Genomic DNA, 14,544 nt, shown 5'->3' on the forward strand with positions numbered 1-14,544 from the left:
CCTCCATTCCCACAAGAAAAGGAAAATCGCTATTTATAAAATACAAAAAGTTGCACCTGATGCTATTGCAAAAAGAACCCCCAAAAGGCAAAGAGAGGAGGCCGGGAGCCCGGTTCCTAACACACACCCGCTCCCCGCGGCCGCCGGGCCGGGAATCTCAGCGCCTCCCGAAGAGCCATGCGCCTGGCGCTATTTATAGCCGGGGGCCGTCTCGGACCGTACCACCGCTGCGCCGCGGGGCCGCCGACGGGGGAGGTGCGGAGGGCCGGCGCCGCCCCACGCCCGCCCTGCCCCCGGCCGCCGCCCGCCGCCGCGTGGGAGCCCCCCGTCGCGCCCTCTTGCGGCCCCGCGCCCCCCGCCTCCGTGCGCTCACACTCGCCGCCCCCACCCCTGGTCTGGCTGGGAACTTGAACCGGTCCAGCCTGTTTAAACGGAAAGGACAGAGATCCTGTCTGTTCAATGTAAAAAAAAAAAAAAAAATCAGATCAGACCTAGGAAGAGAGAGAGAGAGGGGAGAGGGAGGGGGGGTGGAGAGGAGAGAGAGCGCGAGCGCGAGCGAGCGAGAGAAGAGAGGAGAAAGAGAGAGAGAGGAGAGCGAGGTGTGGAGAAACCGAGGGGGAGAGAACCCGAGTGTGTGTATGCGTGTGCGTGTGTGAGCGCGAGCGAGCGAGCGAGCCAGCGAGGGAGAGGAGCGAGAGAGTGCGAGCGAGAAAGAATAAAAGGAAAGAAGATTTTCTCTATGTATATAAAGATGGCCACGTTAGCAAACGGACAGGCTGACAACGCGAGCCTCAGTACCAACGGGCTCAGCAGCAGCCCGGGCAGCGCCGGGCACATGAACGGATTAAGCCACAGCCCGGGGAACCCGTCGACCATTCCCATGAAGGACCACGATGCCATCAAGCTGTTCATTGGGCAGATCCCCCGCAATCTGGATGAGAAGGACCTCAAGCCCCTCTTCGAGGAGTTCGGCAAGATCTACGAGCTCACGGTCCTGAAGGACAGGTTCACTGGCATGCACAAAGGTGAGTGCACCTTTCCCACCCAACTTTGCCGAGGAGGAGAGGGCGGACGGGCTGACTGGCCCGCGTCAAACGAGCGGGAGACGGCGCGAGAGGGAGCCTCCGGCGGGCGCCGAGGAGGGAGGCGCGCGGGCAGCGGAGCCCAGGGCTGGGGTGCGTGGGGAGCTGTTCGCTGGGGCAAGGCTGTGTTTTGGGTACAGAGCTAACAGGAGCGGTGCCGTGGGGAGAGCAGTGGGCGCAGAAGATGAAGGGAGAGAGAGAAAGAGGATCGAGGAAAAACTGGGCTTGGATTTTGTGGGGATAGCGACTTGAAGCATTGGGATGGGGACAGCTGCACTGGCCGAGCCCGGGACGCTCCGCGGGCCGGGGAGCGAGGGTGCTGTCCATCGCCGTGGTGCTGAAAATACTAATAGGAGATGGTCTCCTCCGGTCTGGGCCAGAGTAGCGGGAGCAAAGCCGTCTAAAAGGGGGAGAGGTGACAAATTCAAAAGGATATTTTTATTTCCCTATCAATTTAACAGTAAACTCTCCCTGTCGAGCTTTGTGCCTCAATCATCTGGTTGTGGTGATGGTGGGGGGAAGGGGGAAGGGTTGGGAGGACTGAAGCAAGTGACAAAACCTAAAGCAAGAATTATCAAGGAACTAGCCATCCCCTGGGTGGAGTGGGGATCGGAGAAGCCTGGCTGGTCCACTTCCCAGAAAATTGGGGCTTTGGAAAAGGATCTGTGTGTGCAAGATATGCATTTTGAAGGGTATACCCTAGTTTATCTCAAACTCACCATGCAGACAGCTTTAGAGTACATTATTTCTCTCCCTTCAAGCAATCATTGGTAGTGAGTGTTTGGGAGAAGGGGAAAACAGAATAATCAAAGAATGAAAACCCAGCAACTTTTTAGGAAAGTGATCATGGGAATTGTCTGCAGCCTGCGTGTTTTCTCCTTGTTTTATTATCTTTAAGGCAGAGCCGCAAACGTGTTCGGTTGTAGAACGTGTGTGGGTGGCTGGTGGGTGACGAAGTTAGCCCAGTGCCCTTCTCCTAACAGTAACATATAGGATGTGCTGCAGGGATTAATCGGTGCTGGAGCTGGGTGGGCAAGTTAAATGCTTTCTGAGAGAGACTGATCACCAGGCATGGAAGGAGCACTGGGATAAGGAAGTTGTAGGGGATGTGTATGGATGTTCTGTTTTTTAATAAACAGTAGCGTGGAGAGCCGCCGAAGATGCCGTGTTAGAGCTGGTGGTTTTAAAGATGAAATACATACACACACGCGCGCGCACACACACACATGAGAGCAGCCTCATCCTTGGCCACAAATGGGCTATGAACAGAGCCGATCCTCCAGCACATTAGGCGCAGAGTGCGGAGCTGGCTGGCTTTCTAAGCAGCAGCGGTTTTCACTATCACAGCCTCCCTCCGTCTCCAGCCCTCCCTTTATCCGAATACTAAACAGAGCTCAAAACTCTTCGTAGTTGGAGTCCCAGCGAGCAGTTTTTATTGGCTTTAGCATCTTCCAGCTTGCCTGCCGAGGAGTAAATCTTAAAGTTAATGGCATGTTGAGTTACACAAAAACACAACAGGATGGAAATATACTAGGTTTGCTGGGGTGGGGTGAGCGTGGGGGCTGTAATGGAGAGAGAAACCAACCTTTATCCAAAATGTCTGTCTGTTCAGAAGAGAGGCGGAAAGGGGAAACAGTCTTCAAAGTAATTTTTGTTTCACTTCTTTTTTCCCCCTCCCTCTCAAGTCGACCATATCGTTATAGTTTTTCCCTTTCGAGTCAAGCTCGCTAGAAGCTAATCAAGGTTTGTATCAAACCTTTGTCATTCTAATATGTCCCCAGTTTTAAAAATAGTAATAATACAATTAAAAGGCATAGGAAGGGAAGTCTTTTGCCTATCTTAGTGATCAGTACTTATGGTCATTTAAGATTTCAAAGTTAAAAAAAAATCAGAACTCATTAGAGGCAAAAAATAAAACAGTTGTGAAGAAGTGGGTTTTTTAATGGGATCTGGATTAGAGCACTTTATTTATTTCTTTATTTCAAATAAAGATAAACTTTAAAAATATTCCTTGATTTCCTTTCGTAATCCCTTGGTGGTATCATTACTTTCTTTTGGTGTAATTTGGACTCTTTCGTATTATAGCAAAGAAGTAGAATTAGTATTTGCAAGCGAAAAGTAGAGAATATTATGATCTAGGCAGACAGACACTCATGCACGTATATACACCTGGTAACAATTCCTAGGACAGCAAAACTTCATTTTCTAAGTAATTCTTCCCCTAAAGTGGCTCAGTCAGTGGCAGGCAGGCCGTAGACTCCCGCATGCCGGGTACCTCTTTGTCGCAGCTCACCCTTCGGAACCTAAGCATGTATCTCCCCTATGAAACTTCCTGCCTCTCCATCTCTCTGATATTTACAGAGCAAGGTTGGGCCGCAAGGTCCCTAACGGTGCCTGGAAGCTCCTGAGGAGCTGAATAAATGAGACAGTCTTCGAGGTCTGGTTTATTCAGTCTGAGAAGAGTTTGAACTCCTCCTTCAGTGATGCCGCCTGATTTATTAGCTAATCCGGATAAAATAAGCCTCTGGCCATCTTAATAAAAATGACTCCCTTGCCATTGGTGATTAATTACTGCTAAGTCAAAAAGCATGATGAGGCTTGATGAGTGAAGGTTGCATTTGGCGTCTAAATTTTTCCTGTTTCTCAACTGACAACATGAGGCTAGGGACAAAAACATGCCTTTGTTAAACCTGATTTCTGAGTATATTTGTGGCTCTTGGTCTCCCTTTCTTGAATTTCTAACTTCTAAATCATATTGAGATACAATTGAGATAAAATTATACTGGGATAAAATTGGCTTCCAGGGCAAATGGGATATATATGTTATTGGTTTTAAAAAAAAAAAAAAGAAGAAGAGGGAGAAGAAAGGAAGAAACGAAAGGGAAGTAAGAATTAAATTAAATGCATGAGATTCCAGGTGGGTTTCCATTTGTTGTCCATTTGCCATTTCAGGTAACTAAAATAGGAAGTAGTTCTAAGGGTTAATAGAATACCTGCCATGCGTAGAGTGAACCTTAAAAGGCAATTACTCCAGGCAAATTGGGAGTCTGTGGAGGTGGGAGTGGGTAGGTGTTTTGGAGCAAACCTAACCATATCAGAGAAAGGCTGTTGGGCTGGGGAGGCAGCAAATAGCAGCTGTGGACTGGGATAATTGGTGTAAAGGTAAATTGACTCCCTGGAGACTAGAAAGCAATTTGGGGATGGGTCTGGATGCTAGGCAGGAAGAGAAAGGAAGAAAATCGGCCCAAAATTAAAATTCGAAGGAACACCCAAAGAAGAAAACCCAGTTAATACAAACTCTCCTAGATAACTCAGGGCCTTCTCTTCTCCCCCATTAAAAGCACTTTGGGAAAGGTTGCTTTTCCAGGTTCCAAAGAGAAAGGCATTGTACTAGTGTTTAAAGAGGAGAGAGGCAAACTCCCGGGGTAGCAGCGAAAGTGAGCGGAGGGCCAATGTTGCCCATTCTTGTAGACTGTTTCTCCCTTGGAGAAGAGGACAGGTCTGTTTATTCCCTTTTCTCTTCTTATTTGTTTCTCTTTTCTTCTTTTTACGTCCTGGAGAACAAGCAGAGACAGTGACCGCAGATACATGTACACACATACATACAGTGGATCACACATGAGCAAGCCAGCAATCCATTCATAACTTTGGTCTTGTCTAGGAGGATAGGAAGGAGGCAGCAAAGACTGAGTTACTGGGAGACATAAAGACTAGTGCTCTCTGGATAGCCATATTATAATGCATTATCTTTGAAGTCATTTAAGTCCAATTTAAGTGGTATTTAGTATAATATTTATGAATTAATGTAATCTAAACATAGGGCTGTCCCCAAAGGTTTAAACAGCCTTTACTACCGATGTGTGCTTGTTCCTGGAGCCTGCGATGCATTTTAATCTAAACAGCCAAGTACACATCACATTCCCTCTTGTTATCCAGTCAGAACAGATCTGCGCCTGGGTAACCACTCTGCATTGAGATTTTCCCTGCTACACGAAGAAAATTCTACTCTGCTGGCAGCCCCGGGGGCTCTCGACCCAGGAGCCACAGCTTCAGGGACTTTAACCCTTCATACTTTCACACAACATTCAGAAAGAGAGCAGGGACTAAGTAATGAAACCTTTTGTGGAATTAGCCCCAGAGAGTGTATCATTTCAAAATGTACTCACTACCGCATGCACAACCCCACATTTCAACGATAGCTGCGTAGTAAATGCCTGAAACCCCTGGATTTGGGTACAGCTGCGAGAAAGGGTTGTGGTTATATTTTGGTGATTTGCAACGATCTTCATAAAGACATGCCTTGTATTTGCGTTTAAGTTGTAATGATTCTTAGAACATCGGGTTTCCACCACTTGACTTTAGCCAAGATGGCTCATTGTGGGTTTTTTTTTTTTATATATATATAGATAGGTGAGTTAAAGCTGGTGAGTGTCTATCTGATTTCTGTTTTCAAGCGAGTCTAAGAGACGGTGAAGTCGGAGTATCAGCTTGGGCATCAGCTCAATTAAAATGAACTTTATAAAAAATTACTTTGAAAAATAAAAACTCAGTTCCGTCCAGGGAAAGAAGCTGGTAGAATGACTGAGTACACACCTAGAGTTTTTAGAAGAAAGATTCGCCTTGTGAGAAAGGGATTAGAAAAGTGGGATAGCTGTGTAATAAGAAAACTATTTAACAAAAAAATGTTTCACCAAAGAAAATCAGCAATAGCAATTATTACAAAACTAAACTAAAGCAAAGCAACAGACCCCCAAGAAACAATAAAATGAACAATAAAACCAAAATTCCAAATTCTAGATGTTGATAAGTATTCTATTTAAGAGCAAGGAAAAAATGATTGGAAAATTGTTGGTTTATTTAAAAAATTGGCAGTTATTTGCTGCTTGTGCATGATTTCATTCATTTTAAACAGACTTCCTCAAAATCAAGACACACAGACAAATTAACATGCACATGAGCACACATGCATTCATGTGCATGCATGACTAAGTGCATCCCACACATGTGGGAACCGGAGCTGGCCTAGATTTCATGCAATTCATCAGGGAAATGTTAACGCTTTTCCCCCCACCCCCTTAGCTTTAATGGGAATTCTAGATTGGGCTGAAAAAAAACCCCTTGGCATACTTTCACTCTCTTCATCACCTGCTTCAGTTGGCTGAATCTTTGTGGCTTCTCAAACACAAAGCAAAATCTAAAGAAGAAAGAAAAGAAAAGCTTTTCTTGAGTGAAGTCATAGCTTTTGAAAACAATGCAAAGGAAAACCATTACAAAAATGTATGCCATAGATAGGCCTCCTACCCAAGCATATTGTAAAGTTCTTTGAGTTCTTTCAAAGAGCTGGTTTCCAGGGGCATTCCTGATGCCAGTGATCCCGACGCACTCCAGCTACTTGAGTGTGGCCATCACCACCATTGTATCAGCATCAGCACCCTCATGATTACAGATTATATAGAGGAAGGGAGAGGGGCTTCTGCATGATGCCTGGGAAGATGTCCAAGAACTACCTCCTTGACTGAAAAAAGAACTTGCCTCACTTGCCTCAGATGCTTTTGGGGAAAACACTGCACAGCTCACACCTCAGTGTCATCAGAAGACACTCAGATTCCAAACTGACACAGGAGGGATCTCGACTGAAGAGGATTTGGGGTGGGCATGCTAAAGAGGAGAGAAAGATGCAACCGAGAGTGAGACCCAACATCATAGACAGGAAAAAAGAACTGAAAGTTGGCCAGGCCAAAATGCCAGCTGGAAGCTGGGAGCCCTGGGTGATAGTGGCTGAAACTGCAGCAGCCCCTGAACTTGGAAGGGAATCCCATGTGGCATACAGAGAGAATAGCTAGAAGGTGTGAAAACCTATGTGTGTCTGTGGGTCCCGGAGGGTTGAGGGAGGGAAGATGTTGCAGCCTTTATGGACGTGGATGTGAGCATGTGTGTGTGAACTTGTGTGTATGTGTGTCGGCAGGGAAGAAATGATGGATGCAAGTGGCAAGGAGGTGATGCTACAGGAGGTTTCGTTTTGCAAGTCTCTTTGCAGGATCTGGGAGAGGGCGATGGGGAAAAAGAGACGATCTGGAAAGAATGATGCTGTTCTCCTTATTACATACATGCCCCAGCTCAGAACTCGTGGATTGAATTTGTCAATGATCCAACTTCCAGTGTGGAGGCCTGCTCTGGTTTAGCTGCTCCATATCCCCACCCCCTCAGGACCAAGACTGAGGAAGCATTCTTCATCACCCCTCACCCATCACCCTTTGAAGATTTGACCACTTTTACTTATCCATTGACTCATTTTAGAAATGACCTTCCATCCAGAACCTGAGGGGTTTGCCTGGCTCTCTGCAGAGAAAATTCTGTCTACTGCATTCCGTACCCCACCAGCTGTCTGTTGGCATCCCAGCCCTACTTTCCTCCTGTAGTTGTCACACATACACACACACACACACACATACAGAGAGCTCAGTCAAGCCAGGCTCTCCAAGCAGAGCACATTTCCCCTAAACCTAAGCAGGGCGTGGCAGGGACCCGACTGCTGCCCATTTAGGCTCTCTATAACAAGAGGAGCACGTTTATCCCTTTGCTTCTGCCTTTTCTGCAGACCTTGAAGTACACAGCATCTCCAAGAATCACAGAAGGTATCTAGTCTTGCTCAAATAGCTTCGGGGAGGGAAACAGAGTCCCCCAACTTTCCTGTCGCCCTTTTATCATCTTCCTTCCTCTTTCTCTTTTACTTATTCTCCTTGCCATTTAAGATACCCAACCAAACCTCAAAGGGGAGCTTGAAGAGGGAGACAGTTATCCACTTGAGACTGTAGGGGTGCAGTTAAAGGTCTCAGGGCAGAAAGACAACATTGAGGCTAGAAAGGTATGAGAGCAATTTCCAGAGTTGATGTGCTTGCCCTCGGGATTCCTCTATCTCCACCCACCAAATTCCTTGGGACCCCCTTGTGGATATAAAATCAGGGTCCCAGCCCTGCTCAGTGGAGCCCAGGAGCTGACAACAAAGCCCAAGGGTAAATGCCCGTACTTCGGAGTCCTGCCAAGAGTAGAAGGGGGTGTTTTAGGAACGTCCGTTTGCAAGGGTTCTCCTCTTCCCCTTGCTCCACTTTCTGCTCCTCTTATCCTGTCTTGTGTCTCCCTCCAGCATGGGCTGACTGCGGCTCTCAAACAGCACCATTCCCAGCAGCTCAACTCAGCTCAGGAACAAATCTTACGTGGCCATCTGCAAGATGTAAATAAATGGGTGTCCTCATGGACCCAGACGTCGTCCTGGTTATGTGAGAATGGAATAGCCAAAAATATTGATCAAAGCTCAGGGGGGAAAAAAACTGATAATGAGGTGGCCTCCAACAAGAGTTTAATTGACAGGGACTTCTGAAAGCTGGCTTCGGATGGTGCATAAACTGACCACGATGTTACTTTATTGCAATATACTCTGCTTTAATTAATTATCACCTTTGTTAAGAGAGGCTACAGATCAAAGGTTTCAAGATACTTAACAGATCTTACTAACAAAGCCCCTGGTGCATTAGGCTACACCACATCTCACCACTGAGGCAGGCGAGCTTCCTGTTTTCTTCCCTCTTAGCTGTTGACTTCCTTCTCTTTGTTAAAGACAAGCAGTTCTTGCTGCCCTGAAGCTCTGTCCTAGGTCCGGGATTGCGAGAGGTGTTGTGCACCCAGGCAGGGGGCTGCTGTGCTGCAACTGATTTCTACAATTACACAACTGAGACTTGGTTCACCTTCAAATTTATCCGACAGAAATGTGGGGTGTTGATAGAAGAAAAAAAGAGCTAAAGAAAACACAAAAGGGAGGAGTGAGAGTGTGTGTGTGTGTGTGTGTGTGTATGCACAAGCCACTGTGTGCACATCCACATAAATATTAAGGGATCGATACATTTCCCATCCGCTGCCCACACCTCTTAACTTCTCCCTCCTGTCTCTTGAACACCTGTGCTACTGTCGTATTTCACGCTGAGAAATGCTTGCAGCTGAAGCGTGCATAGATGATGCTGTATCGAACCAAGCCATTGTTTGGACGCGGTTGTGGAGTCTGGGTGCCCATTGAAGGATGGACCTCGCTTCGGTTCTTTAGAATACACTGCTCAAGACACGACAGGAAACTCGCTCTCCAGAGGTCCCCAAACCTACAAACTGACAGGTGACTTACTTGAAAGCAACCCTTGGAGTCATTCTAGGCATATTTGAATGCCATACGTGGCTGTTTGTTCATTATTCTAATTTAATGATGCAGTCACACCTAATTAATCCATGTCTGGTTTATTCATACACTATGTCTGAGGATCCAAAAGATCTCTCTAGTTAGTTGGCTTCCCTTTACAGGGCCGGGTGAGAGGGCACCCCTAACAAGTGAGTGTAGCTGGACCCAAACAGGACAGATCACTGTAGACCAGGTTGATAGAGACAGTGTCATGTGTCTGTCGCTGACACCACTGTCCATGCAGGTAGGAATGATAGCAGCCACCCAGATATGTAGCAATGAGGTCTGTATGCCTACGTGTGCATGCACACATGCACACACACACACACACCATGCATTCCACCATGGAACTACACAAGTTCATTCCCTTCTAATAGGCAACGGGCCCCACTTCACTGTCCACTGTGTAATAAACAAGACCTTGAGGTGTGTGGAGCATCTGTATGACTGGGAGTTTTGATGTAGAAGGCCGATAGGCTAAGTTGAGTCAATCTGCCCTCTCTAGCCTTAGGTTGGCTGTTGTTGTGTGCCGTGGAATCAATTCCAACTCCTAACTACCCTATATGACAGATAGAACTGCCCCATAGAGTTCCTAGGCTGTAATCTTTACAGAAGCATAGCACCAGGTCTTTTCTCCCATGGAGCCGCTGGTGTGTTTGAACAGCTGACGCTTCAATTAGCAGCCGAGAGCTTAACCATTGCACCACCACGGCTCCTTCTTAGGAAGGCAGAACCGAACTACTTGCTGCCACTGCACAGATAAACAGACTGAGGCTAGGAGCGTCACACCCCAAAGTCAAGCCTGCAGCGTGGCCTTCAGTGTAGTACCTCCCCGTGGCTGGTACTGGCCAGGCTGCTGGCAGTGAGCGCTGTCTCCTGCCTGGCAGGTAAATTGAGAGAATGAGGCATCAACCTAATAATATCCTTATAAAGCCAACCCTCCTCGCGTTAAGTCCTGGGAGACGAGAGGCATCCAAAGATCAAACACTACATCACAGTGTATTTGTAGGAACTCTCTGATTCAGCTACCTCCCCATAATGCTGTAATTGACTATTCGATCAGCTCTAAAAGGGCCGGTGTTTAAGACAGACTCACACACACTCATATACACTCACATATACATGTATGAGGACACACCACACATGCGCACAGACATTTTTGGCACACCTCGGTGCACACACACCATTTCATCCAACCAGGGTAGATTTTCACAGGAGATGCTTGCAGGTGAGTGAAAAGCACACACCTAAGATTGTACATGCCCTTCCAGTAATGGGCTTATCAATACCTCTTAAAGAAATGTGACAGCCAGCCCAGAGTGATTCACTTGTGTGGACAAAGGTCAGCATATAGATATCCATTATTAATAATATCAATATCTTGGTTGACCAATATAACCAGAAACTGTATCATGTCACTGCCAATGGGTGAGGCTGGGAGAAGGACTAAGCAGCAATAGCAGGAAATTATGCCCATGTAAAATTAATCTTATTGACTGGTTCTAAGAATATCCGAAGAGGTGAGGATGTCGGGAGTGCTTGCCATGGTGGGAGAGGGGGAACCTTGCTCCCAGAGGGTTCATGGTCTCCAACTCCTGGAAGGAGACCAGGGGGAACAGAGGTATCCCTGAGTGACTGGTGAGAACCCTCTTCCCTCATCTGGCCTCAGCCTCCACTTTCCAGTGGGGTGGGGCAGAGAAGAGGTGTTCTCTGAACAGGAAAAGAAGGAAATAGGATCCCTTAACCTTTATCCATCCAACATATACTTATCTTTCTGTCAAATCAATACTTGGCTTGGTCTCACCGGATGAGGCATAGGGAGTATCCTTGCACCCGCCGTGTGAAAAGGTCCAACTCAGAGGGGATGAGATGAGCCTGAAGCAACAGCCCCAGTTAAGTGATGGGATCCTGGCCCTGAGACATGCCAGTGTGGGCATTACAGCTGGGGGAGGGGGGCGGTCCCAGGAAAGGCTCCCAATCAAATCAGCTACTGTGATTGAGTTCTTAAGGCCAGCAGAGCCAGGGGCTGAAGGTCCTGCCCCAACAGCACTGCCAATGGGGGGAATGTTCCAGACTGCCTCCTCACCCTTCAGAAAGCCATTTCTCACAGAGGTTCACCTCCAGTCATAGTGGATGAGAGGGAAAGTGGAGCTTCCTTGACCTCGGAATTCCATTCCAGAAGGCCCCTGGCTCTTCCCTCCTTCCCCGTCAGGGACCTGGTTATGGGTGTTTCTGGCTGCTTGGCAGCCCTGGGTGACACCTGGAAGGGTGCTCTGAGGAAGGAATGGAAAGGGCAATACCCCAGTGTGTGGGCGCCCCTGGGAGAGGGAGCTGGAGGAAGACAGGCAGGGGAGGCATCTCCAGCGACAGCCGAAGGTCCCATCTGCTTTTTGGGCCTTCCTTTTCTCCTTTCCCAGAGCCTGTCCTCAAAGCAGCAGGGAGGGAGCCAGTCTTAGAGGCCAGGCCCCATGGTGGGGGTTACAATGCATGATGGGGGAGGGGCTGCTAACGTGCTGGGGCAATGCTTTTGATTGTAAAGACAGGTGAGGAAATGACCCCAGTGGCTGTGAGGGGAGACCCAGGCGTCTAGGGGCTGGTGCTCTGCTTCCCATAAGCGAGTGCTCAGGCACCAGCAGACAGTCTGCATCCAATCCTCCCCTGACCTCCATCCACCCGCTGGGATGCCAAGGGGGAGCAGATCCCTGGCCTCACACAGGCTCCTCCCTGAGAGCTCACACCCAGCCTAGGGGCCAAGGGGCCAGCAAGGACCTCGGCTGCTCGCTCCCCATTGCTCCTGGTCCAGCCTTCCCAGCTGAGCTACAACCTCCAATGCCATCACCGACAGTTCCCAGATCTCTACACTTTCTCCCAACAGGAGCCAGGCGGCTTCTGCCACAGAAGGTGCGTGGGCAGGGTGGATCCTGGCGTCAGAGGTCAGAAGTGCCCTATGTCCTCTTCGGCCACAAGGTCCGGGTCTAAGAAGCTCTAGGCGTAGCAGCAGGGAGCTTAGAAGCTAGGCCACCCCTTAGATCCTTTCCCTTCCTTGGGGAGGAGCCCCCAAACTGCCTGTGTGGGGGCGGGGTCTTCTCTCTCCTCTGGAGGCCGCCTGCCCTCTGATGGCGAGAAGGGGAACTTCCCGCACGCGCTATGGGCCTGGTCCTTGAAACCGAAGCTGCGGACTTCTGCAGTTCGCGGCCCTACCCTAAAAGCTGACCGACCAAACCTCTCCAGCACCCTACCCCTTCCCAAGGCAAGGGCAGTCCGTTCCTTTTGCCCTTCCGATGCTAGGAGCCCTTGGAAGCCTGATCGGTGGGCGATGCGGGACCCTGAGCGTTCCGTCCTCAATAGGCAGTTCAGGCCTGTGCCGTGGGAACCAGCAAAACGGGCCAGGGCGGGGGGGGGGGGGGGGGGCGGGGGGGAGGGGGGAGGGGTTACAGTGCAAGAAATAGGAATCACAAAATTCAGAAGGAACGCGCATCTTAGTTCCTGTATGCATGTGAGTTTTGTTGCATTCCAAAGACTAATAATTATAATCTACACTTCAGTGTGTGTGTGTGTGTGTGTGTGTGTGTGTGTGTATTTGAGCCTGGTGGTGCAGTGGATAAGAGCTCGGCTGCTAACCAAGAAGTCAGCAGTTGGAATCCACCAGTCGCTCCTTAGAAATCCTAGGGGGCAATTTACTCTGTCCTATAGGGTTGCTATGAGTCGAAATTGACTTGACTGCAACCTTTTGGTTTGGTTTTGGATGTCCAGGAGGGGAGCCCAGGTGGTGCGGTTGTTAAGCGCCCAGCTGATAACGGAAAGATCTGTTCTAACCCACCATCCACTCAGCAGGAGAGAGTTGTGGCAGTCTGCCTCCCTAATGATTTAGTCTTGGAAACCTTATGGGGCAGTTCTATCCTGTTCTCCTCTGTATAGGGTCACTATGAGTCGGAATCGTCTGGTAGGCAAGGGGTTTTTTTATATGTAGGGGAGAGGCTGTTGGGTGGCGCAAATAGCTAACTGTGTGACTACTAGCCAAAAGGTGGTTCAAACTCACCCAGAGGTGCCTTGGAAGAGAGGCCTGACTACCTGCTTCCGAAAGGTCACAGTCTTGAAAACCCTGTGGAGTAGTTCTACTCTACACACATGGGGTCGCCATGAGTTAGAACCAACTCATGGGCAACTAATGACAACAGTGTTGGAGAGAGCTCTGCGAGGTACCCGAACCTTTCCAGACTTAGGGCCTGACGTGAGTCCACCTCCGGATTGCTGCATCCCCTCAACTTCTGCAAAGGAATTTTCAAATGCCCCTCAGTATACGTACGCCCACAGTTGCCCACATCTGGTGAGGCAGTGGGCTATGCTGAGCCAGGTGGGGACTGGGAGGGATCAGATGGTGGCTGTCACCCAGTCGGCTGAAGCCCCACAGAGTGCAAGAGGCCAGAGCAGGGAGGTACCCCTTGCTTATCTTCAGTCTTCATTTTCTTTTAGAAGTTTTCTTTTTACGTAGATCTTTTTTATGAAAAAATAAGGCCCTTCTCTTTACTCTCATTGTGACCATCTCAATAAATAAATAATTCCATTTATGGTATAGTAAATTCTATTGTAAAATTCTGTAGGGCAAGTTCAGAAATCAGTGTCCTTGGAGTGAGGAATAAAGGGTGAGGCCTGGCCCGGCAGCTGAGTTGGGTCCAGACTGAGCAGAGGGGCAGCAAGTTGAAGGAAGGCCTGCAGAGGGCTGGTGTCTCAGCATGGGAAAAGCCAGTCTTCAGGCTGAGGTGAGGCAAGACCACAATGGCGGCTGAGACCCTAAAGCAAGGGACAGCTCTTGGGAAGAGCAAAGGCACACTTCCTGCAGGAAGCCCAGTTAAGACAGGACGGGGAGCAGGGGCCAAGCCTCAGGCTGCTTAACACTGGGGTGCCCACATGCAGACCCAGGCTCCTCTCCCTTCAGGTGCAGGCCCAGGTCTGCTCGTGATGAGACCACCAAGCCTTGGTTTATTTCCCCCTTAGTTTCTCAGTAAAACATTAACTCTGAGTGTTCTGACCTGGTCTCAGCTGAGCTAATGATTAATAAAAGGGCTGGTCCACAGCAGAGGCCACGGCCCAGAGGGAGGGTCCGGGAGACCAGCAGAGGTGGAGGGGCTGGCTGCAGCAAGGAGGGAGTCAGAGACCCAACGGCAGGAGGCCTCTGGAATGCCCCCCAACCTTTCCCTTCTCTGTTTCAGTTCTCTGCATGGGAAGGGGGCCCTGCCCCCC

General features: G+C 48.9%; 1 protein-coding gene across 13 annotated transcripts in view; it reads left to right on the forward strand.

Moving 5' to 3' along the window:
- The first annotated feature begins 521 nt into the window (after nt 1–521).
- CELF4 (CUGBP Elav-like family member 4) overlaps nt 522–14,544 on the forward strand; it is a 341,436-nt gene continuing 327,413 nt past the window's right edge. For 12 of the 13 annotated variants that reach the window (XM_023543841.2, XM_023543839.2, XM_023543840.2 and 9 more), the window contains exon 1: nt 622–1,025. In XM_023543841.2, coding sequence (XP_023399609.1) covers nt 740–1,025 — 286 coding nt within the window. In that variant the 5' untranslated portion in view covers nt 622–739. Of the gene's footprint in view, nt 1,026–14,544 lie in introns of all 13 variants that reach the window. The other variant, XM_023543877.2, reaches the window with a different exon arrangement.

The sequence above is a fragment of the Loxodonta africana genome, chromosome 11 (assembly GCF_030014295.1).
Source record: "Loxodonta africana isolate mLoxAfr1 chromosome 11, mLoxAfr1.hap2, whole genome shotgun sequence".
Taxonomy (NCBI): Eukaryota; Metazoa; Chordata; class Mammalia; order Proboscidea; family Elephantidae; genus Loxodonta; species Loxodonta africana.